We start from the raw sequence: 25840 nt of genomic DNA, 5'->3' as shown, positions 1-25840 counted from the left end.
GTTTTAGCCTTTTATTCTTGTGATTCATTCTTGTTTTGGCTCCAGGGAAATGCTATTCAATCCTATACATCTATGGAGTGCCGGTCGTTTGATTTAATTCTTGCGTTTGCAGTTTGTGAAAAGCATAAACATAAACATTGTGAAAATAAAAGTACTAATGGGGGTTAGCTGTGTGCTGCTAACAGCTACGCAAAGCAATCATCACCATACTATAATAAAGCACGTATGCTTTTATTTGAATATCTTTTTCCCCTCAGAGAGCATGTTTTACATTGAAAAACATGGCAGAGAGCTTCCCCTGTTACACCACGAAAGTATATATTTGAGGACTGATTCACCTTATTTTGGAGATCTCTTTGGGGAGGTTGTTAGAATGGAGGTGAGAACCCGGATCGTGAACATCCATCACAATTAAACATGACAAACGTTTAAAGAGTGGAGATCTGACACCCAGCCTTAAATTGCCCTGGAAAATAAATCCTGCAGCACATTTAGCTCTTTTAGTTATGAGGTAAATGCTGTAATCAATTAATCTGTGATAAGCAGGATAACGTGCTATCCACGAGTTTCAGTCACGAGTCAACACCTCCAATGTTTGATTTTAGTCGTGAAAAACAGCACATGAAACTGAAAATGTAAAGGGTTTATTCTTCAAGAAGTCGTTTCTAAATCTAATGTTATCTATAGTGATGACTCAAAACACTTAAAAGCAACTTGTGGATGTTACAGACGAGGAATTCTTTCTTTTGAGACTTTTTCTTGGCACAGTCCAAGTGCAGCATGCAGCTTTTGTCCTCAAGGTGGCAGTAGCAACGAGTGTGTCACGTCACTTCGGACCCATGAATAGCCAAACATAATATGCAAGTAGAAAGTAGAAAGTACCGATACCTCTCTAAGGTATGGAAGTAAAAGCAGAAAGTATCAACTTTGAAATGTGCTAAAATAAAGTAAAGATACCTACAAATGCTACTTTGTTACTTTTCACCACTGAATATTCAATTAAAACGAACATTACCTATTAAAATAAAGATTGACAGCACTGATGTTGCCTCCCCTTTGTTATAATTCCTTTTCATTTCCTTTATCAGAACTCACCTCTGGTCCGCAAAATGGGGAAAATGCGATTAAGAAACCGCTTTAATGTGAAACATCCAGAGCTATTCCACTTCCACTCACATTTGAGATCAATTCTACAAAATGCAACATTAGCAACAGTGAGTTACGGCTTAATGCAAGTGTCTATCTCTACGACACGTTCAGGCGACGAGCGCGGACAGCACGACTCCCTCCAGAGGTCAGAGTTCACCCGCGCACCCATGGCGTGAGCGAAAGCCATCTCAGGGAATGCCGACGCTAGCATGTTTTCTAATACGCTCACAATCTTGTATTTGAGTGATTTTAATCGGAACAGGGCAGAAATCCAATATCAGCTTCTGCCCGCTGTAAGAGATGAGAGCGTGCAGTTATGGTGTATCAGATGTGGGCCAGCGTATCATTGAGTTACTGCAGAAAAGATGTTATTTTCTCCCTATCAGCTTTTATGCTCAGATTCACACTTACATTTTATTTGTAGATTGGATTGTTCCTGTTTTGCACGGTAAGTGGGTAACCAAGATGTTCTCTCTGCATCCAGTGTGGCAGCAGATGTACGTGTGCGTGGAGATTGTGTGAAAAGACTAAATAAAAGTATTGAGCCATTAGTTCCAAGTTTAAAGTGCGTATGGCAGGTAGATCACACGTCACATGAATATATCTGAGGTTTTACGAAACATTTTGCCCAGTTGTTCCCATTTTGACATTTATTTTCAAGCTGGGCACATGGGCAGCAAATATGACATAAGTAAAGGTAATCCACCCTGGAGAGACAAAGAGACTGTTGAGCAAGCTTTATTCAAGAGTTATTTGGCGCTCAGACCCCGGCGGAAGACGTTGCAATCATGGGCACTCCATGATCTATTTGTATTAGATGTCTCCCCCCAGGGCCTGGAGACTGGTGGTGGTAGATGTGAAGAGAAGGTAGAGGATGAGGGGAATGTAGAGGAGGAGCTGGGGAGGCGGTGGGTCGCAGTATGGTTTGAGCGGCCGAGCCATCTGCCTGAGGGCTTAAATGTGACCGCCTGGTGCTGATCGGGAGCGGGGAGGAGTCACTTTAGAGCGTTGATTGGGGATGAGGAGCAGGTGCGAGGGCCATGGTACAGACGCCCCCTGACCTTTCACCCTACTTCTTTGGCCAGGAAAAACTGCATAACCTCTTTGGGATAAGCGCAGAAACCTGGGAGAGTCCATGGTGAAGTGAGGGATCTGACTCTCACAGACGGACAGGCGGGCGCCCGCTTGAGTGCGACGATGGCGCTGGGAGAGGGGTCATTCCATGGTGGCCTTGATGTAGATGGAGTTAGGTCTTCCAGGCTGAATTTACGCAGGCTTCATTTGTGCAACTGTTACCTAGCAACCATAGTCTAAACAAGGGCCAAAATCCATATAATTTACACAACGGTTATGATTTGATAATCGATATGAACCAATAACACTGAATGATCGTTTAAACTGTCTGAAAACGCAGACAATTTAAACAACGGACACAATTTTCTATGTCATGCCGCCTTCTGATGGCACAGTTTTTCTTTTAGTGTTTTTAAACGTTTATTTTTCAAAGTGTCTTGACAAAACTGCCACGTCACGAATGTAAAACCATGAAAAACCATGATAAATATTTACCACAAGTTCTATCGCACCAAACTAAGTCCATAACGACTTCATAAAAACAGGAGAACTTGTCATATAAACTGTCAAATCCTTTTATCTCATCATTTAGCTTCCTTAAAGTTGTATTTCCAGTGATGTTTTATGCATGTTTGATTCATCCTGAAGTATCCCACATTTGAGGGTTGAGTGCTCAGAAAATGTCCGTTTTCAGCTTCCCCCTATCTCCGCCCACTTCTCTGTAATCGCTTGTGATGATTTAGAAACATACAAAGCAGCTCATACAGCGTAGGTTCAACAATATCAAAAGTTTCAACAGTAAAAAGACACACATTAATTTCAAATCCACAGCTTGTGACGGTGAAATGCAGCAATAAAGAGGCGGGGCTTATCAACACTGCAGTTTTGAACACAAAGCCAGCCGACCTGTCTCTGTTTTTAAGCTATTTTTGATCAATACTACAATTTACAATAAACAGAATGTAACGATGATCCACGTAGGTTATAGTTGGATACGAAATACATGAAAAAAGCATTGCATGTCTTCTTTAAATGATAAAAATCAAGGAATGCCACACAATATTGGTTTCTTTTCTGATTCATATTGTGTTAGCTTGACGGTGAGTAGTTTTATCCTCACCGTCGATGCATGCAGACGTGTCCCCCACCCGTATGAATGTGTCCAAGTCATCGTTTTCATCAGACTGCACAAAACAGCCGGTGGTGGGAGCGTGAACGAAGTATATTCAGCTCATCACATTCTTACTGAAAATCCAGTCCAATTAGATTCTGTATTATTTTGTAGAAACTCAACCATGGCTCCAGCGATGACGGGAACATATGTACAGCACTGATCTAAAAGGCTATAAAGCAAGCTCCCTCGGTCCCACCTCCGCCGACCTGCAGGGCGTACGCATAATGTGACACCGGATTTATCGTAAAACGCCAAACGAACACACCGCTGCAAAAAGCGTTTTATATTCATAAGACCACATCTCCTGCTGTACTGAACTTGTGATTCAAAGCTTTAGACACACTGTACACTCCAAGCCGCGGTCCTGTCCCTTTTTGATTGATCATAAATTCTGTGATGCACCAGGGCCGGACTTGGAAAAGAGAGCAGAGATAGCGGGGGGGGGGAGACGGAGGCGGAGTGAGAGAGGGACGGCGGTGTGTTTTTGTTGTCGCTTTCGGGGAGGAGCCCTTTGCTAATAATGATGAAGAATCTGGCGCTGTTCTATTTGCGGTTCTAGGGGGGGGGAACCTGCATATGGACACCGTCATAACTCAGCGCTTTCATCCATTCACATGAGAAATCAAGGCTGTCAGCGGCGCTCAGAAGTGATCCGGTAACATGGAGTAATGTGACAGAAAACGGCGCGCACTCTCCCCGCATACAGAGACGTATAGCGCGGCTACACCGATACTGTACATGTAGCATCTGGAGTGCATTACCCTAATCCTGATAGATAGATGCACATTCTGCTCCCTCTCGCGCTCTCTTATGGTTCGTTCTTCATTTCATCTTCAGGCTTTTCATCCATCTCCGAAGAGTTTTTAGGACAATATCACCTCAATGTCGGACTCCCTTTGTCCATTTTTATACGTGGAGCATGTTCCACCTTCTACAGGGCATTTGGGCTCTAATGTAAGCTTTCATGGCTGGTGCGCCGCGCGGTGATGGATTCAAGGGAAAGCCAGCATAAATTATTGGCAAAACATAATGAAGGAAGTGCCTGTATACGGGCCATGAGGGGTCAGTGAATGGTCTGGTGAGTATGGAAAATGATGTTAATCATATTCAATGGGCTCTGCAGATGTGGGGTTTTGAGCGTATATTAGAGTTGAGAGCTTCTCTGAGCCACTATAAGTTAAGGAAGAATGAGGTGTTGTCCGATTAGGCTGCGCATATATAGTTTCTTCTATTTTACAAAAGAACAATGAGTTTTGAGTGTTGAGGAGAAGACAGGACCGAATACACTTTACGCTGCTGCTTCGGAGAAATAAATCCAGAATAAATTAGATTTAGAGGCTTTGCTATATTTGTGTCAAAGGGCGAAATACACTTCAATCCGCTTCGTGGTGTCCCCGTCCTTTTGAATGTTTGGATCCGCAGTTCTGTCCTCACTTCCAGAGGGGGTGATGAAAAGGCTCACTGTCCAGGTATAAACAGCACTATATATTAAATGGTAAACAAAGCTTTTATTTGTTTGTGGCTAATTCAGTAAAAGATCAAGTCATTGTCTGTGGCTTTTGGATTCATTTCCCTGCAGCGTAACAGCACTGACGGCTGTTTTACCCCTCTGCTGACCTTATCACAGTCACTGCACAAGTATCTACTGAGCGTTCTGTCCCAATTCTCATTCTCAGCACTCAGACACTTCGCCACAGAGCGGTCACCAAAGTACAAGTACAGTACTCCTCTCTACCACTAGATGGAGTTGAGAGTTGTCTGATTTGACCCACCCTTGACCACTTGACCCCGATTTTGTCCGCCCCTTAACCGCTAACAACAAAGTCTTTACTGCACATTTAACGCCGGACACATGTTGTCGTAGCAGACACAAGAGCGTTCATTACAGCTGCCGTGCTGGACAAGTCAAGTCCCACAGGTCAGCCTTTAAAAATAAACCTCTGCGTCACCCTCCATGTTTGCTCAATAACTGACTATTATTAGCACAGGTTAAGTCGAGCGCTGACAGGCTAAAGAGCGCTAAGAGAGCTCCTCCGAAACGTTCTAATCGACGTATTTGCTTTTGACCGGCAATAAAGTAGTCATCACTTCGTCTGAGGAAGTCTAGGCCCAGCAACGGACTGAAATACTGTAAGTTACATTTCATCGGTCATATCGTTCTTTGCTGATTAAGATGTAGTATAGTCAAGCCAAGGACCTATTGTCCCTGCCATTAAACTATTAACACTCACGTATTATTGCGATGTGCAGTCGTCGTCATAGTATTTATTTGTACCTTCCTGCCCACACCTACATCTTTTCAGTGTGAATCAGAGGGCGGTCACCGAGGAACAATGCTGTGTATTGGTTGATGTTTAAAGGAGGCCATGTACATAATTGTGGAGCGTAGTGTGTTATTAAAAGGGTGTTCTTTGTGAATAAAGTAAAGTAGAGACACTGTGATTGTTAACGCATGAAACATATTGGCTGTTTGTTTAGTTGGTGATGTAGTGAGGAGGAGGAAAGAGGTGCTTTATTCATTCATTCATTCATTCATTCATATTTTATTTAACATGTTTGATTACTCCAAAATGTGCAAATGAAACAATGTAAATCTAGTTAGCGAAATGGTTAAACATAATTGCCAATCAAAAATCACTAATAGATGACTGTTATAGTTATAAATGTGCTTTTGATGGGCAACAACTGTTATTTTAAAGATGCACAATGTAACTTTACCTGTGCTAATCTCCGTGGAAATGTCAGCACTTTTTCTGGAAAGTTATTGTACCATCTATTTTGCATTTAATCAATCATAGGCCTCAAAAAGACTTCTGCATTCTTACAAAGTGATGTTATTTCCATAGAGGCAAGCAGCAGAAAAGTTACATAGTGCGCTTTTAACATGTGTTTTACGCTTTTCTTTTTTAGCTGTTCTACTGCAGTGATCTTGTACTTTTGCCTTAGCAGTAATCCAACTTAGTTTAGATCCACTTAAAATCCATTTTGGACTAAAGCGTGGATAGTAATTATTTTGGATGACTTTTGGCTGCGACTCAAAGCGGGAGGAGGACACTTGTGAACGGGTGACATTTTACCAGCCCTCCTTCTTCACAGCTCCATCCTCACTTCTCTTCCTTTGTGAGCTCGGCGGAGCATCTGCCTAATGGGCCTCTTTACTGGATGGTCTGCTCCATCTTTGCACAAGGAGGAACAAGTCCTTGCTCGAGAAATCGGAAATAACCGTTTTACAGTGTACTAAAGCCTGCATTATTCACAGGCTTTTTAAACCATAGAGTTTATATTTCCTGTCATTTTTCACTGTTAGCCCTGATCATGTGTCATTCAGCTTCATGCTCATGTGCAATACTGTCACACTCATGTGCAATACTGTCATACTCATGTGCAATACTGTCATACTCATGTGCAATACTGTTATACTTATGTGCAATACATTCATACTCATGTGCAATACATACATTCATACTCATGTGCAATACTGTCATAATCATGTGCAATACTGAATACTGTCATACCCATGTGCAATACTGTCATACCCATGTGCAATACTGTCATACTAATGTGCAATACATTCATACTCATGTGCAATACTGGCATACTCATGTGTAATGCTGTACTGTCATACTAATGTGCAATACATTCATACTCATGTGCAATACTGGCATACTCATGTGTAATGCTGTACTGTCATACTAATGTGCAATACATTCATACTCATGTGCAATACTGGCATACTCATGTGTAATACTGTACTGTCATACCCATGTGCAATACTGTCATACTAATGTGCAATACATTCATACTCATGTGCAATACTGGCATACTCATGTGTAATACTGTACTGTCATACTCATGTGCAATACATTCATACTCATGTGCAATACTGTCATACTCATGTGTAATACATTCATACTCATGTGCAATACTGTCATACTCATGTGTAATACTGTCATACTCATGTGTAATACATTCATACTCATGTGCAATACTGTCATACTCATGTGTAATACTGTCATACTAATGTGCAATACATTCATACTCATGTGCAATACTGGCATACTCATGTGTAATACTGTACTGTCATACTCATGTGCAATACATTCATACTCATGTGCAATACTGTCATACTCATGTGTAATACATTCATACTCATGTGCAATACTGTCATACTCATGTGTAATACTGTACTGTCATACTCATGTGTAATACATTCATACTCATGTGCAATACTGTCATACTCATGTGTAATACTGTCATACTCATGTGTAATACATTCATACTCATGTGCAATACTGTCATACTCATGTGTAATACTGTCATACTCATGTGTAATACATTCATACTCATGTGCAATACTGTCATACTCATGTGTAATACTGTCATACTCATGTGTAATACATTCATACTCATGTGTAATACTGTCATACTCATGTGTAATACATTCATACTCATGTGCAATACTGTCATACTCATGTGTAATACTGTCATACTCATGTGTAATACATTCATACTCATGTGCAATACTGTCATACTCATGTGTAATACTGTCATACTCATGTGTAATACTGTCATACTCATGTGTAATACTGTCATACTCATGTGCAATACTGTGACATATTGTCAATCATCCTGGTGCAATATTTTATGTCCATATAAAAGCTGTAAATAAGAGGTTTTTTAATGTTATCTGTTTCTTTATTATTACACTTCTGTGCCTAATCTGTGTTGCAACAAAGGAATTTCCCCATTGTGGGAAAAATAAAGGTTATCTTCTCTTATCTTATTTTGAAAAAGGGTGTCATATATAGATCCCCACGTTACCCTGTGTTGCTTTGAAAATGCTATATTCTTTAATGTTTAATCAGTTTCAGTTTTAAGCTAAGCTCCTCCCCCTTCAGAGCGTCACAACACAATTACACACAAATTTATGAAGGTAAAAAAACAGTATAGACAGTATTTATAACATTATAGTAATAAACGCAAAGGAGAGCATTTTTAAAGTTATTATTTGCATGTGGTGGCAAAAGTAACAGTAATGGATCTATTTTCCAAAACAAGTTGCAGACTTACTCAGATAGTTCTTTAGATTCTGTGTTTCATTAGTTTACTCTCAAACAAGCTTCCTTAATAAAAGGGTGTAAACAAATGTACAGTTTCCAGCCTAAACAGTTGAAAGCATCAGAACGGTCTGATGAATACTTATTGATTTCACTAATGGGGAAAGGCTCTGTAGTTGGAGAAATATGAAGTATAATCTGTAACAAAAATCCATTAAGCTTTAAATTTGATACGTTCATCTACTTTTCTAAGCAATTATCGATAAACATAAATAAGATAATACAAATGTCACCTATTGTGCAGTCGTTGTTTTTTCTTTGTGGTGTAAATAATGATTTAAAAATGGAAAATGTTGGTGTAATATTAATTCTAATTCACAAATCTGACACGGTGAGACATCTAGTCCTTATGATTTAATTAAAGTGCTGCACATTTCTTATAGTCACCATTTTGAAAAGAACTCAGTTTAAAAGTTCAAAGGTCATTTAATGGAAGGACTTTCTCTGCAATATGTTTTGTTCTTTGCCTGTGCTATTGTAAGCATTTAAAAAGATTACATCGGATTGTGAGGGAAGAAAAAGGCGACGCGTTAATGACTGGAAAAAGTCCTTGATTGGTGAAGTGTAATTAGCCTTACCAAACGACACACGCACCAGGTTCCACAAAGTCCTTCGAAGTGTTCTTTTTGAGTTTACAGTCCAAGCTACGTCTGTTGGCGCATTTGTAACCGCGTGAGTTGTCGGAGTAAACTAAAAGTGCTAAAGGCTGTTTCTTCGGCAGGCTGGTAAAATTAGCACCGCCGCGACCGCTTTGTGAGCGCGCTCCGACGCAGGGCACAGCGTTTAACCCGCTCCGATGGAACAAATAGGCCCGGATCACAGGATTACAGCGGCGTTATTAAAAGCAGCTGGAGGCCGTGCGAACGCCATAGAAACATATGTGCGTTTGCGTTATGGCAAATACACGCTTGTGCAGTGAAAGTATGGAACAGATTTGGATGCGTTTGCTAATGCAGTTTGTGTTCTGAGTCTGGAGAGCGTTTAGGTCAGGATTTCACTCAGGGTTAGAGCGAGGAAGTGTAATTGGGAGGTAATTTAATACATGTACCGACAACAAAAGTGGATGAATTTGAAGTATTCAGAATTTAACGGAATACATTGCCTTTCTTTTGTCGTTTTTTAATATGCGGTATGTATAAACAGAAGAAAAAGAACATTAAACGCAACAAATTGGGGGGGAAAAGGGTTAACAAAAGACACTGCACATATTGAACAACATAATCAACATTTACATACAATTTATACTGGTTTGGATGATATGCAGTATATAATACAGTCACAATAATCATGCAAAATAGAATAATCTATAGATTTAACGTTTTTAAATTGATGGAATTTGGTGCTGCTTTAGATTCAAGTTCAAATTCTTCAAAAAAAAATATTCTGAATGTTATTTTCTCACACTGTAAGAAAGCAAAAGTGTCCCGCCAAACAAAGCTCATTCAAAATGTTCTTTATTTTCCTGCTGAATATTTCATACACGAGACATGCTGGCTTACAGTAAATTTCCTCTTAATGTTTGCAATACCTTGAGTATAGAAAAGAGTTGCTGCACTGCTTTACTTTTAGCTGTATTTCTTACTAATCTGCAGCGATATTTCGGTCTTGAGTTTGTTGATACAGCCAAATGCCAAAAAGTTGGCAGGCACTCAGTGAGTCTATACCAGCAGGCATCAGTTTTAATGGTAAAAAATAGCGTATTTTAGTGATTTTTTTGAGTGACCCTGAGTATTCTTTTACAACAGGACCATTATGCCTTCTGAATGACGCCCAGAAAATCAATTCTCCACCATGATATTATCTATGGAATATGCTCGACCCAAACTTAGCTTTTAGCGTCCTCTCAACGAGACACGCGGTTTTATGTCCTCACGTCTGGAATGTGCTGTGCAATTGTCCATTGAAAGACAAAGGAAATGTGTTTTCCAGATAACATTACAGTTGCAATAGAGCTTGGCTTGAGCTGTGATTGAAACAATACTGTGCCTAAGCCGCGCTGAGCCCACCTGTTTGTTCTTCCGTAATTGGATTCTGCTTCATTCCATTTGCCTTAATGCTGATGCATAATGCAGTGTACTGAGGGGACCAGCCATTACCAGCCGGGGGAGCAGCTCTAGGAGTAACTTGACCTCCTCCATGCCCCCCCTCCCTGTCTGCGGGACATCTTTTCAGGGCTCTGTCCTTCAAAGCGCACTTGCCCGAGCTGGAGAGATTGATGTGGGCCTGATGGGAACCAGAATAGCAGGTGTTGATGTTGCAGCCTAAAAGAACAATAAGCTGGCCCTGTGCAGCATGTTAATCCAAAACAAACAGCCTGTGCTATGGCGGGGACGGGCTTCGGTGCAGAAATGCTCGTCAAACACAGTGCGATCCAAGAGAAGAATGTAAGTCTACTGTTTGCTCTGGACTTGTCAAGAATGTGTAGAGTTTAAACACCATTTAACTGCAGCGCGAGGCGGCAGACACATCTTTCTCCCATTAACAGTGATCAAAGCTCCAAAGCTCCATGTACATTTGGATTTCACTGCATCGCTCTCATGGGACTGGGGACTTTTGGCGTTTGTAAGAGACTTGACTTGAACCCACGGCACCAGTTCCATGATCTGTAGTGCAGCCGCCACAGCAAAAACAAAACAATCATACAATATTGTGGACATTGATGCCACTGTGTTGTTGTTGTTAGCACATTGTGATAGTGTAATTTAAGGGTTTAATAGTGCATTTAAGGCTCTAAAAACTACAGTTTACATCAGGGGTGGGCAAACTGCGCATGTGGCCCGTTTGTCTTTATAATCCGGCCCGCCAAACATGCCAAGTAATATTAGGCATCTGTCTGCACTTGTATCCTTAATACATATGAGGTGAAATGAATTGAATAATATATTCCGTAGCCTATATTTGACAGAAAAGTGATATTTTATTTGATATTTAATTTTTCTTTATTTTTTTGGGATACCTTTTTCACACCAATGGTCGCAGGCCGGTCCTCCGCTACTTGCCTGGATTCGAATATGGCCCTCGGAGGAAAATAATTGCCCACCCCTGGTTTACATGGAATATTCCTTGTATCTTTTATTGCTGTTGAAATAACCCAAGCGCGCATTATGTTTGAAGCTTTATATTATGTTAAAACAGTTTGCTCACAATGGTTCCGACATCCCGGCCGTGTCGAGCCCTCCCACACCGCGCTGTGACTTTTCCGTCAGCCTGTACTTGTGTAAATGATCAGTTGCTGCCCAGGGCTAAGTGGCTGGTGTGGATAGTGACTCAGCTCAGCCCACCACGCAGAGGACGATAAGACGTCTGCAGATAGAGCACAATGTGTGGGCATCTTTACCACTGGAGCTGGAGCATTATTGTTATGAAAGTATGAACATGACCTCTCAAAAGGATTCTGCCCCCACGCAACAATATTTAAACAAAGTAGTCCTTTTTGAGTATTTCATTTCTGATCCATTCATGGGTTTCAGGTTCCTGTTATATGCAACTTTTTGAGGACTTTTAATTCAAAATATATATTATTTTTGTTTTAAGATGAGAAACTACAGGCAAAACTTTGCTCTCTTGACATATAGGCGTTCAAGTGGAAATTTAAAAAAAAGTCCAATCTACTCCTGAAGATGTTCTATGGGGCGTAACTAGCATGTTTCTTAATTTTATTAAAGATGAAAATATTACATGATGAAAAACTTGTTGTAGATTTTTTTCTTACATTTATCTAAAACTACAGAAGTTTCAAATTCAAATCTTTAAATATTAGATTTTTTGCTGTTCACTCTTACAGTCTGTAGTGTTAATCGCTATGAATTGAAGAACAATGTATTGAATCCCACATCTCTTTTCCTAATCATAACTTATACGCAAATTTCTTTTGCCCATAGGGTCCACCTTTCATTGGTTCAGTCGTTTTTCCCCCCAGATGTTTGGCCTTTGTTTACATGCACAAAACAAATCTCATAAGTTGTATTTGGAAGACAAAATACAATTCATTTTCAAATCTTTATCGTATTATCCTTTTGTCTTTTTGATGCAGAGTTTTCCTTTGTTGACATCTTCTCAAACGTGAACAATCCGAAAGAAATCAGATTACTTACATCAGATGGAACTGTTTACATGACATTTCAATAATCTGATAACTCCAGAAATCTGAGAATGATCAAATTGTGTTGTGCGTGTAAACACAGCCGGCGACGACGCTTAGAAACAACAAAAACATCATGTCAGACCCACAGCGGTGCAGATTGTATACGTGACCATCGAACACTGAATACTTACAGTACAGTGAGAGGCGTGGCATGACCCGCGTGGGCCTCTGCGAGTACGTACGTGAGGAAGAGAATCACGGCGGCCTGTGTTCATCGGCGTATCACGGCTGCTCCACACTGACATAATAAAGCTCTATCTCTCCTCTCCCTTTGCCTTTTTCTCACTTCTTGTCTTTAAATCCAAAAAGAAGACACATAGCTAAGGAGCTGATAACAACAGATGAAATGCAGACATTAAAAGACGGTAACAGCAAGGTCAAGAGGGTCGGGGGGGATGACTGAAAGAGAGCGCGCCGTGCATTTGAAACGCCACATCAGAAGCAGTGGGATTGTGCGATCACATCGTGGAAGAGCGAGAAATTCTCTTCTCAACCTCATTGAATGTTTTATTCAATGAACATCACCTCAGTCTTTTGCAGCAGTTTGAAGGGACGACCTATATTTCAGTTTGTATGACCTAAAGAACACATATTATGCAAACGTTGTTCCCTCATCAAAAACATACCTGGAGCTTCATTCCCACTAGTTGGATGAATCCCGTTTAGAAAATCCTCTCTCCTCCGAGCGTCAGAAACACTGTTCTGAATCTCCTTGATAACTGTGACTCTGAGAATCTTATGTGCGGTTTTCAAGTCCATAAATCATTACCAGACTCGTCCTGTGAATTTCTCCCGTCTAAATCACGATCAGAACACACATTCCCATCAGAACTTTACTTTAGGAACCTGTTGTTAGGCAGTAGATGGGGCCAAATCTCCACCAAGAGCATGTTTAAAGGCTAATAACAATACAAATAATGCATAACATTTGTCCTAAATGTGCAGTATAGCATTAAACTTGCATTATTCATTCAATTACAGTTGTTGTTGCTAAAATATTTACATTCTTACTGTGAGCAGTGTTGCATAATTTATCACAATCAAAATGAAATTGCAATAGCACACTTTTGAGTGTGAAGATTCCAGACAAACAGAAACAAACTGTCCAGGTGGACAAAGCCGTGTGTTTCCACATGTTTGTTTACCTTCCAGGTGTTTTTTTTTCTTGCAGCCAATCACAGTCCACGAGTCACAGAACCCTGCACAGTTTTGGTTCCTACACCAGCATATGAATTTTATACAAGCTTATTTATCAAATTCCTTTCTCAAGGCGGTAAATGCTTTAATCTCTTCGTTCCTATGGAAAGGTAAAACCCCCAGGATAAGAAGAGTTCTTACAAAGACATTCTTCTAAAGGCGGATTAGCACTTCCAAACCTGAAATATTATTCTTGGAGTTGCAACTTGACAAAATACTCCTTTGGATTGTGGAACAGCGAGCAGGTGTGAAATTGAATATAAATCCTGCTCTAAGTCTCTTATGGCCTTAGTTACATCCAAGATGCCTGTCAGATAACACAGTTTACATCTGACCCTGTGGTGATGTCCACATTAAGAATCTGGAACCAGTTCAGACGCACAGTTCTACTTCAGGATATGTCTATTTGTAACAATTATGCATTTCATCCCCAAATCGGATGGGGCTGTACTTCCTGGCAGAAAATCCTTCATCGACTCTATCTCACTAACCATAAACTATCAAAAATGTATGCTAATCTTATCGACAGTTGTAATAGATGTAAATGTCTCCAGCTAATGATGTGCCACATGCTATAGTCTTGTCTGCATCTGCAGAACCTTTGGGCCATTTGTGAGCACTTATGAGTCTCTAAACATCACCATAATAACAGCATGTGCCAAAAGAGCAGTCTTTGGTCTTGTGCCAAAAAACTAAAACATTTACTTAAAGAACAACAAAAGCATTGCATTTGCAACGCAGAATAACTTTGGAATGGAAATCACCACGGCAACATGGTTTATAGAGCTTGAAAAAATGCAATACAATTTAAGTTATACACCAGAAAAATGTGTGCAAATTTGGCACAAAATGATACTATATCTGCAGAAAGAAACAACATGGATGTGTGTGTATGAATGTATGTATCATAGCAACTGCCAATTGTTGTGGCAATTAACAATCTAAAAAAAATGAAAATCTTCATTCAGCGTGCAAAAGATCTAAATATATACACGATGAATAATAATAATAAAAAAGGGGAGAGGGGAGGTTGTGAAAGAATGAAGTTACCCAAAAAAATTTAATTTTAAAAAAAGCATATATTCTAAATGTGAAATACTTTCTAAAGCCAGAAATGATATGAGGAAAAACTACAACATATTACGGATGGTTAGAAATTGAAATGGATGACACTTTTACCTTTGGTTTGCCCTTTTTCCCACTGTGTTTGTTTGTCCAAAGGGGCCGTAACCTGACAGATCTATTTTAGTAACTGTGGAACATGCGATTTAGTTGGCGCAATTATCAAATCACAAAAGCGGCAATTTTTTTGATAATACAACTAGTTTTATCCATGGATTTCAGTGCGATACGACCCTTGAGCAGTTTCCAATCAACAATTCAAAACCAAATTCAAAGGAAAAGTCCTCAAATTACCATCTATAAACTGTAAGCTGAAGCTGAAATCCATGAATAATTAAAACAAAACTATAGTTTAGACCTCTACTAACACAGAACGACAAAATCCTGCTTTTCAAACCACAATTGTAAATCTTTTCTGTCAGAAGGAAATCACAGCCCCCCCATCTATAAAAAGACAGCTTGACTTGAAAATGTGCAGTCTGCTCCCAAAACTCTGAAGCCAAAAGGAGATCTGAGCTCGAAGAGGAGAAAGTGTGGGTTTTGTCTCGTAGTCAGAATTGATGTAGTCTCTGTGCAGCGCGAGCACATTGAGAACTGGAGCTGTGGCAGTAAATCTACTCACATTGAAGCTGGTTAGTTGTTTTTAGTTTGTTGGAATAAACAGAACAAAATGAAGGAAAATGACTTCAAACCTGACATTTCCTCATAAATAACTAACAAAAATACAACTACTGTATTTTCCGGACTATAAGTTGCACCGGAGTATAAGTCGCACCAGCCAAAAAATGCATAATAGAGAAGAAAAAACGTATATAAGTCGCACTGCAGTATAAGTCGCACCCCGGACAAAACTATGCAACAGAGTGTGACTTATAGTCCGGAAAATACGGTATATATCAAACTAAAAACGAGTGAAAACAGCAAATCTTGAATAAACTGAAACAGCTTTTGCATTTAACTTTTGTAAATCGCCGCGAACAGAGAACTGCTGCTCATTCCAACTGCAAATACTTCCAACAACTGAACCCAAATGGTCTTGCAGTAACTTCAAATACTTCACACATATTCTACAGCTGCTGCAGTAAACCATGGGCTTTCCAAGGACCACCAGGATCTGTCAGCTCCTCTCCGCTCAGCCTTTTGCCTACAGCACCCGCCGCTCCCCGCGCTGCACCCGCTCCCCGCGCCGCACCCTGCACCCGCTCCCGCTCCCCGCGCTGCACCCGCTCCCCGCGCCGCACCCTGCACCCGCTCCCGCTCCCCACGCTGCACCCGCTCCCAGCTGCGTCGCCCGCACTCATCTGTCAGCGCGTGCATATCCATCCATCAAAACCTAACTGACGGCCGTGCGGCGAGGGGACATTGGAACTCGGACCCCTATAAATTTACTTCTATTAAATGTTTCAGCAAATGGCGGATACGATTCCAGCGCTGAATTTATGGGCGTTGGAGATCTTTTAAAATGTGTTGTGTTTTGGATGTTTTAGTGCTGGAGTCTGGAGCCGGGGAGAGTCCATACCACGTTTCGCTTTAGCTTTTTATTATTGTTGAATTATTCTTTTCCCCTTTGGTGGCGTGTCAATGTCTGTCTGACTTGAGCAACAAAAATTACGATTCCAGTTTTTCTTCAAAAATGTGTTTTCCCATGCTTTGAGTCAGATCCTGTGTCAACACCTGAAGTTCACACACTCTCCAGGGTGCACTTTTGTCATTTTTTGTAGTTTTCTTTGCAGACAAGACAAATACAGAACATACACGTAACAAAAATAAAGGGGATGGGGTGTGGTACAGTTTACTCACATTGTTATTCATGGATTTCAGAATTTCAGAGCTTTTGACGGTTGAAAAGTCAAAATTAAAAGTTATAATTGGAAAGAGACAAATTTGAAAAAATCTGAATTAGACTTTTATTTTGAACTTGAACTTTTCTCTTTCTTTTCTTTAATTGTCGAGATTAAAAAAAGAATACGTTATAATTGTATAATTTTAATAGCTAATTATTATGACAAAGGTGCCAGAGCTTCATCACTTTAAAATTATGAATATCCTTTTGGTTGTATTATTTTCCCTTTGTTATTAATGATAATAATCTATAATAGCGTCACACTATATCAACATTAACATTGATTTTTACATTAACATCCATATCAACATAAATACCAACAATATTATTATTATTTGCTGCCATTTTGTTTACAATAATGACCATAATAATAAATATCCCATGTCCCTTCTTAATTGACAATAACAATTATATTGACATTATTATTCATTTTTACTGACATTATAGATGCTTATTTTCATTGGTATTTGCATAATCGTAATTGAAATCATAATAGCAAAAACAGCATAACTATAATTCTTATTTGTTTGCACCACCACCAGGGTACACTGGATTTATTTAGGATTTGTTGATATTCCAAGGCTAGCTTAATTTATTTATGTATTTATTCAGTTTTAATGTGAAAGGGATGAATATCTGACGGTGAATCCCTTTTAATTTACAATAACCATGATGATTGTGTTTGAATTGCAGTTCTGCCGAGACCTGGTTAGATAACGTGTCCCAAAGCCCTAAACTTAACCAAACTAACCGTTCCTAACCCTAATCATGACCCTGACCTTACCTTAATTGTGAAAAATGAGTCGAGTGAAGCTGCCAAATACTGCAGGATGAGTTTGTGTTAAAGGACCAACATGAATGCATTGGCAAAAGCATAATATGGGACATTGCTTTATAACACTTTCCGTGCTTGTTCTGACACGAGGGCGTATTGCTGTGATGGATGTTTATAATAGCGGCTCGATGTTGTCTGTGACCTGTGTTTGACCCCTGCGCCTTGTCCACAGCAGACAGCACCTGGTCCCCCTCTGCCACACCATTAGTGCCCTGCCAGACAAACACATCAACACACACAGCCCATGAGGGTTATTTTTAGGGCCCCCGATACAAGTTCTTTGGTCACTAACGCTCTGAGATTCACACCCCATGGGCCTGACAGGATGGGATCTATTTCCTGGAAGTAACCACAGCCTGTATACAAAAGCATCCATACTGTGTCCCATAAGGCGCACTCAGGGCAGTACATTTGAAATAACGGTAAACGACATGTGGAGAGGGGTCTGCGCGTTTAAGATGTGTGCAATTAGCTTTTCCCGAGAGCTTCTTTGTCTCATATGTTAGCTTGAGTAGTTGTTGAAAGCGTACATGTTTTTTATTTGCAAGATATGTCGGATCGTATTTGTCAAACAAGTGCATATATATATCTTTTTAAATATTTTTTTATTATTATTCTTTGCTTATCTGCACCATTTTTTTATATATATTGAGTGAAAAATAAATCAAAATCTTCAGTGACTTTTTACATTGCATTATGTTGTTTAATACTTTTTCTTGCAATGCAAGTGTTTAAAGGAGACATAAGTATTTTGTATTGAACTATCACAGAAGTAGATCATCATTTTATATTTTGTTCACTGGAAACCGCAATAATGATCTACAACCATTTAGTAATATAGACAGACGATTGACTTCCTGTTAAAAACTGCAGAACTGATAAGCTCCGCCTCTGCATTGAGACATTTCCCCGAAACATGCAGCGCATTGTCATTTACATGTTTTTAAATGTGAAATGTGCGTATGGGACATTTTAAAATCCTATATGTATCCCCAGGAGTCTTCATTTTCAAACAATCTTTACTAAGAACAGGTTTGTGGGCGGGGATAGGGGATAGGTGGATGCAGGACTCCTCATAGCACTCGAGCCTCAGTTACAGGACAATAGTAGTAGTAGTCAAACATGCCGGAATCATCTAAACACAATTTTGAGTAAAATAATGATGCGATAAAGGTTAAAAGCTCATTAAAGTTGCTTTTTTAATAACATGTCCCCTTTAATAAGCACTATATTCGTTTGATGCATCTACAGAATTTCCGGAATTACGAGATAGGGTCAGAATATAGAAGCGTGGTAAACAATAAATGTCGATCTCCTGGCTAAATAGACAGAGCATCTACCCCTGAACCAAGCCCTTTCCATTGCGCCTCTTCTTAGCCAACACTTTGGTCAAGGTCTGCACTTTCCTGCTCTCTATTAAACCATATCAAACGACTCCAGTTTCCCCAGAGAACACATCTGTCTGTGATTTGTGCAAACTGTGCAAGCCCCATGACTAAGTCCACATGATCCATCAAAAAAAGTACAGCTAAAGTTTCCATTGATAGTTTGTATCTTTCTCCCGGATGTTACATATTGTCGTCGCTAGATCTTCAGTCAGACACATCAAACGTAACATTTGTCCTTTTCTTTGTACGTGTTTTGCAGCGTCGACCATCGCGGAGAACGGGAGGAAAACATGCCTGAAGCTCAAAGTTTACGTCCGACCATCAAGTAAGTGTGTACATACAACGGCTGTGAAACGCCACATACAGTCCAAACAATGTGCTTTCCTTGTCTGTAACTCGGGATCCATACAATGTTTGAATTTACCACGCATCTCGCCTGAACGTTGCCATGAGCTTGTTGCTATAATAAAAAGTTGGGAATGGAGAGCTTTATATGTGACTAACGAATTTGGCTAATCTTTTCTTCTCTTATCTTTCTCTGTTGTAGACGGGTGTATCAAAACTATAGGTGTACATGATCGCGTTTTTGACGTAAACGACAAAGTAGACAATACGTTAGAACCACGAGGTTAGTATGGCTTCCTTCCTGCATTTTTATTCTTTGATGTGTTTGTCCTTGAGTGTCTCTTATTTTCATTGACAGAATGCTATTTTGTGTCATTGTGTTCGTGCACTCGTCATGGTTCTTTCTGTTCTGATGTACTTGGAAATGTGATTCATAATTAACAGATTTTTTTCAGTTTGGAGATGTTTTTGGCTTGCCTGGTTTGCTTGTGTCATGTCTTACGGGGAGAGGTGGCACTAGTGCACGCTGTATAATGTATTAATCCACAGTTTGCCTGCATGTCGCATGAAAATTTGTTCTTGTAAATTGGGAATGCACTAACATTTCCCCACCACATTTCCACTGTGCATGTCTCTTCAGCATGACCGACACCCATGTGATGCACATAGACATGGGGAATAGTTGTAACCATCCTCCATAATGACTAATACTGTGCGTAGTGTGAGTGACCGGCACTGAAACTGCTGGATTAAAGGACACATTTCATGCCAAAAATACATATTGTGCTTTTTTCCCCACCCTGTAATAACATTGTTTCATCATTAAAAACAATGCCTAGAATTGTATTTAGCTTCATTCACACTCCATTACAACTGTGTGTGTACATCAGCATGTCAGAGCCTCAGAGCCACTTGCTTTTGTTTATTTCCCCCATGGTAATTCCCTCTGCGTCCAGCAGATGGCGTGCTCAGAAAGGCTGATCAAAAGTGTGATTTTCAGTACACACATTATTTCAAAAGAATTCTAAAACATGAGATGCTAAAGTAAAGGTAACAAAGAGCATGTTTAAAGGCCAATAACAATATGTACATGTCCTTTAAGAGTCAAATATTCCTTGCTTTTCAACTCTGTGTTCAAATGACATTAAATCCATACGGCGCACAGTTGTTATAGTAACTAATGTATGACATGTGACACCTTTTCTCTTCATATTTTCACTTTCAAATTGATTTTAATGTCTGCTTCTGCTATGGTATAAATCACACTGGCTGCGCATGCGTCAGTTTCTCTTCCACTGTGACTCACTTCAACACCTTGATGTATAAGGAAGACATTATTCAATATTATAATGTATAGCAACTCAAGTTCATGTGGCAACTCAGACTTATTATTACCTTCACTCACTCAAATGCACGGCGTCATTTGCGTTTCAAACCTCCATTTTGGTTTCTGTTTTGCAGACGACACCAGCCACGAATCCGCCGAGCCGTCTCGAAGTGAAGAAACAAACGCCGCGTCACATCTCCGGGAATCCTCTCTTCTGGCCGCGTTGTTGGCGTGCCTAGTTGCTCTCTACACTTTATAGCGCCTCCCTCGTTCCTGGAGGGGAAACTACACCTAGCGTGGCCTGAATCTGCAGGGAATGGGGCGGGATTTGGGTGGAGCGTGTCGGCCTGATTGGGAGAGTCAGAACAAGCTTCTCATGGAACCCTTTTTTTCCCCCAACGTCAAAAAGATATTTAGATGGTCGTTTTTCTCTGTTCGCAAGTTGGAAGCTGGAGAGACAATTCCCCCTGTTAAACCGTCAAACTAAGATGCCAAATGCCATTTTTTGACACTTAGTGATTCTTATTTTCCCGTGACTTTTTGACATCCTTTCTATTGTTTTTTGCGGCTGCAACATTAACATTTACCCATCCCACAGTAGTGCACACACAGAGGAGACGTCTCTTCACTAAAACAACCAATAGCAGTAGGACATCGTCAGTTGCATAGATAGCGGTAGCGGCGTTACTCCATAGGGATGTTCAGATTTTAGCTCTTTAAAATGCCTGTATATACACAGTAAAAAGTTGTCCCGAGACCTCTCTAGAAGCCTTTCATAAACATTTGATGGAAGCCTGCTGCTGCTGCCGTGCGCCAGGCTATTTTCGCCCCTCGATTTCGCCGGTGAAGCACAAAGAACTGAAAAGAATAATGGCTCTGAGCCGAGGTCACAGATCGGAGCGCAACGCTGAAGACACGCACCTTAAGAGATGCAGAGCGCGCGCCATGTCGTCCCGCAAATTCAAGGCAGGTTTGTGTAGGATGACGAGCTTCTTTTTAGCAATTGAAACAGAGTAAAGTTGATTGTGTAAACGGTCTTGAGAATGAAGGATCGATATCTTTTGAGAGCTGATCACACAATTTCACGGCGTCTGTCGCGTTCATTTTAGCCGACATTCTGCTCTCCTCTGGCGTCAGCATGAGCATTAGCATTAAACATTAGCATTCTTTGGAGGGTAAACACATAATTTAACAGTTTATAGTGTGTTAAATTATGTACTCTTTTTTGCCGTCTTTACTGTTTTAAAATTGGCGGTTGTGTCTATTGTAGAAGACGTCACTGCAAAAGAAGTAGATGTTAAATTAGTCACATTCATAGCCCAGTGTGTAGTTTCTGCGGTGGATTTTAGCTTTATGAAGTGTGGTCAGTTTTATGATAGCACTTAAACTGAAAGGAAGACACTGTGTTTAATGATCTTTTATTCCCATTTACACGTTGCTGTTAGTGATTTTACATTAAGTATCTGTCTCCAAAATCAACACTTTTTCACGTGCCAAAACACCCACGTAAGGGTTTAACATTCAATTTATTCATTATCATAAATAGGGAAAACATGTATGATGCTTTAAGCTTTTTTGGGCCCAACAAACTGAATACAAAAGCACTTAATTCATTTCTTAATATTTTCTCAGCATCGCAAAAATAAAATCAAACAAAATGAACATATAAGTTGTGAATAATTTACAAATGTGTGCCAAACATGACGAGCTGGCTTTGTTATCATACAAAATCCATGAATTTGACCTGAAAATAACTTTTTAATGTAAATATAATCAAATCATCAGAATTTTAGTTTCCACCAGCCTCGTAATGCTTAGTAGCTTCTTTTTATAATCCATCTTCATAGGTCTACTTAAGTGGTCTCAGTTTTATTTGTATTGTCCAGTACTTTTTTCGTAGCTACAGCCTATAGTGAAATAAATATGGATATGAATTCAACATAGCGAGCGTTGTAGGTTAGCCTGGACATGCATTAGCTCATTAGCTCAGTGAAAAGATCAAAATTGTGTCACCAAATACAAAAAGGAGCACGAGAAACATTGCGCGTCCACCTTTAAGCTCGCTCTTTAATGAGGTTCAAAATGACAAGTATTTGGACTCGATGTTGCGGCGTCGAGGGAGCGATATTAAAAATAGATGGTGGAAGGCTTGGAGGGGGTCTCGGGAGGGCAGGGTGTAGATTTCCGTTGTGTGAGGGGTTCAAGCATCAATGACCTTGCAGTTTGAGAACATCTACGAGCGAAGGAGGTGAGAAGAATGAGAGACACACACAGCCCCATATCGTAGTGCCTAAACTCAACTACACCCACTGGACGACCTTTCAAACACTCCAATGTCATTCAAAGGCAAGCAGTGTTTTGTTTTTGTTCTTTTTGTCTAGCTGCTTTTTTTACCTAACAATTGACTGCCTTCAACCTTTTTGCTGTTTTGGTTTGTGCTCTAACAAAGCTTTCACAGCGGCTCGGAGGCGCAGCTGTGTGGTCTGTAACTGGAGATGGCCATTTTAATACGGTACTAATTTCCAAGAGATTACCACAGGGAACGCACCGAAAATCAAAACGGACGCTTGTCAGCAGCTTCGAAAACCAGCTTTTTGATTGTACTCTATTACAATTACCAATATTTGCCATTATCACTAATATTACTATGGTTTATTCAACTGGGAAATGAGGATCAACTTTTTAAGTGGATACTGTGTATCCTGAGGTAGTCAACCATAAAACAAGTAGTGTTAGGTTAGTATCCGTTTTGTACCTTTCTGGAGGACAAAGAAAAAAAGAGACACATAATTGTTAAAACTGTATAATTATTATTGTTATGACTATTATTATTATTATTATTAGGAGAAGATCTTGATGTAAATAGTGTTTGATATTAAAGTATTAATTTGGTTCTTATGTCTTTTCTAAAAAATGATCATGGTATATCCTCAATGCCTACTAAACTTTAATGAGCTATTGTACAGTTGGGGAGCCGCACACATCAAACGTGTGCTGACGGTTTTAGACATTTAGCCGAAGAGGGACTCACCTTTTCCATGTTTTCAAACCAACCTCCGCCATCTTTTTCACAAAAGGACCCTGCCTTGGAAGGACACTCGACACTGGGCCCAGATTGGGAGATTTTTCTACTTGTTTTGCCTTGAGTGTTTGGCATGTTGGGCGGCTCGACGCGACGCCGCAGAGTGGGCTTCACAGAAGGGTCTTGTCAGTTTTCATTTTGTGGCATGCGCATGAACTTGATGACATGTTTGGAGATTTTCAAAAATGAAGTGTTCTTTTTTTTTGTTTTGTTTTTCATTTTCCTTTTGGGTTTTTCATGTTAAATCACTTTATGTGAGTGTGTTTCTGCATCCCCCATTTGAGTGGCATCATGAAGCTGTGCCGTGACAAACTGTACATAACACCATTCATTGTAAAGTTCAAGAGAAGGGTTGGCCACTTGTCGTTATTTTCTTAGATCTAAATGCATTTCCAGTCTCTCGTTCTTGAGGATCCATTGTTCCCTCCCGAAGCGAAACGGGAGTGTGTACATCAGTGTGTGGTAAAAAAACAACAAAAACAAAAAAAAACATGTTAGTTCTTTGGATTTCTTGTGTGTGTCTCGTTGCTGTCGCCACAGTGAATGGGAAGCGGCGACCCTCTTTGGCAACGGAGAGTGTTTCCCATGCCTTAGCCCTCGAGTCTCGACCCTGGCAGCCATGATTGTGTAGATGCTTTTCTGCCATTCGTTGTTTTTACACTCAACGGTTGCTGGCGTCCAAGAGGCTACAGACGGGGCCCTCCTCTTCCCCCTCTTCTTTTTTTTTTTTGAACCACCCTCATTCACTCCTCCCCGTGGTGTATGTCCGTCCTGGGCACAGCTTCGACGGATCAGCCCGCCTCTCCTTCCGCCAAGTCCCGACAGCGGACCGTTAGCGGACCGTTAGCGGACCGTTAGCGGACCGTTAGCGGACCGTTAGCGGACCGTTAGCGGGGTGATGCCCGTGCTCAAAGGGCACCGCTCCCCGTTTTTCGAGTGCCATTCTTCTCCCCGTGCTTGTATAACCTCCACCACTCCACACGCTGTTCCGACTTTTGTCAACGTTTTGAACCCCGACCTCCACTTTGCCATTTGTGGAGGAATGTTTTGAATCTGCTCTTTTACAGTATATAAATCACAAAAATGACAAAAATATCTGTATTTGTATATACACGTGTCTGAGCTACTATGAGTAATACAATAAAATGGAAATACATTGCTTTTGACTGTTTGTATTACTTCATAATGAGACTGAGGAGGCAGAGTACAAAAATACATCAATATACTATGATAATTTGTGCAGATATTTACAGAATGATTACAGGCTGGTTAAAGTTATTGCACAGTCCTCCACTAATATTGAAACTTTTCATAATACTAATGAACAAATGGGTTTCTTATTGCTTCGAAATGTGGCCTTTTTGATCAAAATGTTACTTAAAACTAAATTAAAAATAAATTCATGTACCTAAGATACCTAACACATTTACACAAGTCTATAGTTCAAATGTCTTAAGTATTTGGCTTTATTCTTAATACAAAATCGTGTTGCCAAGAAACTGGAAATATTCCCATTGAGTCTTTCCGACCACAGGGCAATAATTAAGAGTTGTAAGTAGATGTGTCTTAATCACTCTTGGCGCAGTTTTCTGTTACAGGAACTGTTCCAGAGGTTCAAAAATATCCACAAATTGCTGTAAAAGCAGTTGGAACACAGGGAGGGCGCGGCTTCAAAGTGTAATATTCACCATGTATTTATTTAAAAGAGACGGTGTATATTAATGAACATACAGTGCAATGTATGTGTGCCAGAATTAGCCTATTAGCTACTTCCCACCTATAGACAGAAGGACAGAAACAACATAAAACACACACACAGACACACACACACACACGACAACATTAGAACACAACACTTCAGAATCAGTTTTTACAGACTCTACTCTTGAGCCAACGTTTGAGGTTTGTCTTAAGATGAGTTTAATGTCAGACCGTCTCTGAGAGCCTTTGATTGACAGCGCTTGTTGACTGAAGGACTCAAAGGAACGGCACAATCGCCTCGAGTAGAAGCTCTGGTTATTCTGTCACTTGTGCCTGATCTGA

At 40.2% G+C, this 25840-nt stretch overlaps 1 protein-coding gene across 2 annotated transcripts in view; it reads left to right on the top strand.

Annotated features, from left to right (window-relative positions):
- The window catches only part of efna5b (ephrin-A5b), a 143076-nt gene extending 118120 nt beyond the window's left edge, over nucleotides 1-24956 (top strand). Inside the window, exons 3-5 of one of the 2 annotated variants that reach the window (XM_072432531.1) lie at nucleotides 19303-19368; nucleotides 19591-19671; nucleotides 20850-24956. In XM_072432531.1, coding sequence (XP_072288632.1) covers nucleotides 19303-19368; nucleotides 19591-19671; nucleotides 20850-20974 — 272 coding nt within the window. In that variant the 3' untranslated portion in view covers nucleotides 20975-24956. The remainder of the gene's footprint in view (nucleotides 1-19302; nucleotides 19369-19590; nucleotides 19672-20849) is intronic. The other variant, XM_072432533.1, reaches the window with a different exon arrangement.
- The last annotated feature ends 884 nt before the right edge of the window (nucleotides 24957-25840 follow it).

Source organism: Eucyclogobius newberryi, unplaced genomic scaffold (assembly GCF_026437365.1).
Source record: "Eucyclogobius newberryi isolate DKJ021-1_F unplaced genomic scaffold, fEucNew1.0.hap1 SCAF_6, whole genome shotgun sequence".
Classification (NCBI taxonomy): domain Eukaryota; kingdom Metazoa; phylum Chordata; class Actinopteri; order Gobiiformes; family Gobiidae; genus Eucyclogobius; species Eucyclogobius newberryi.
Note: the sequence above shows the minus strand (reverse complement) of the source record. Positions and strands in the feature narration are given on the sequence as shown.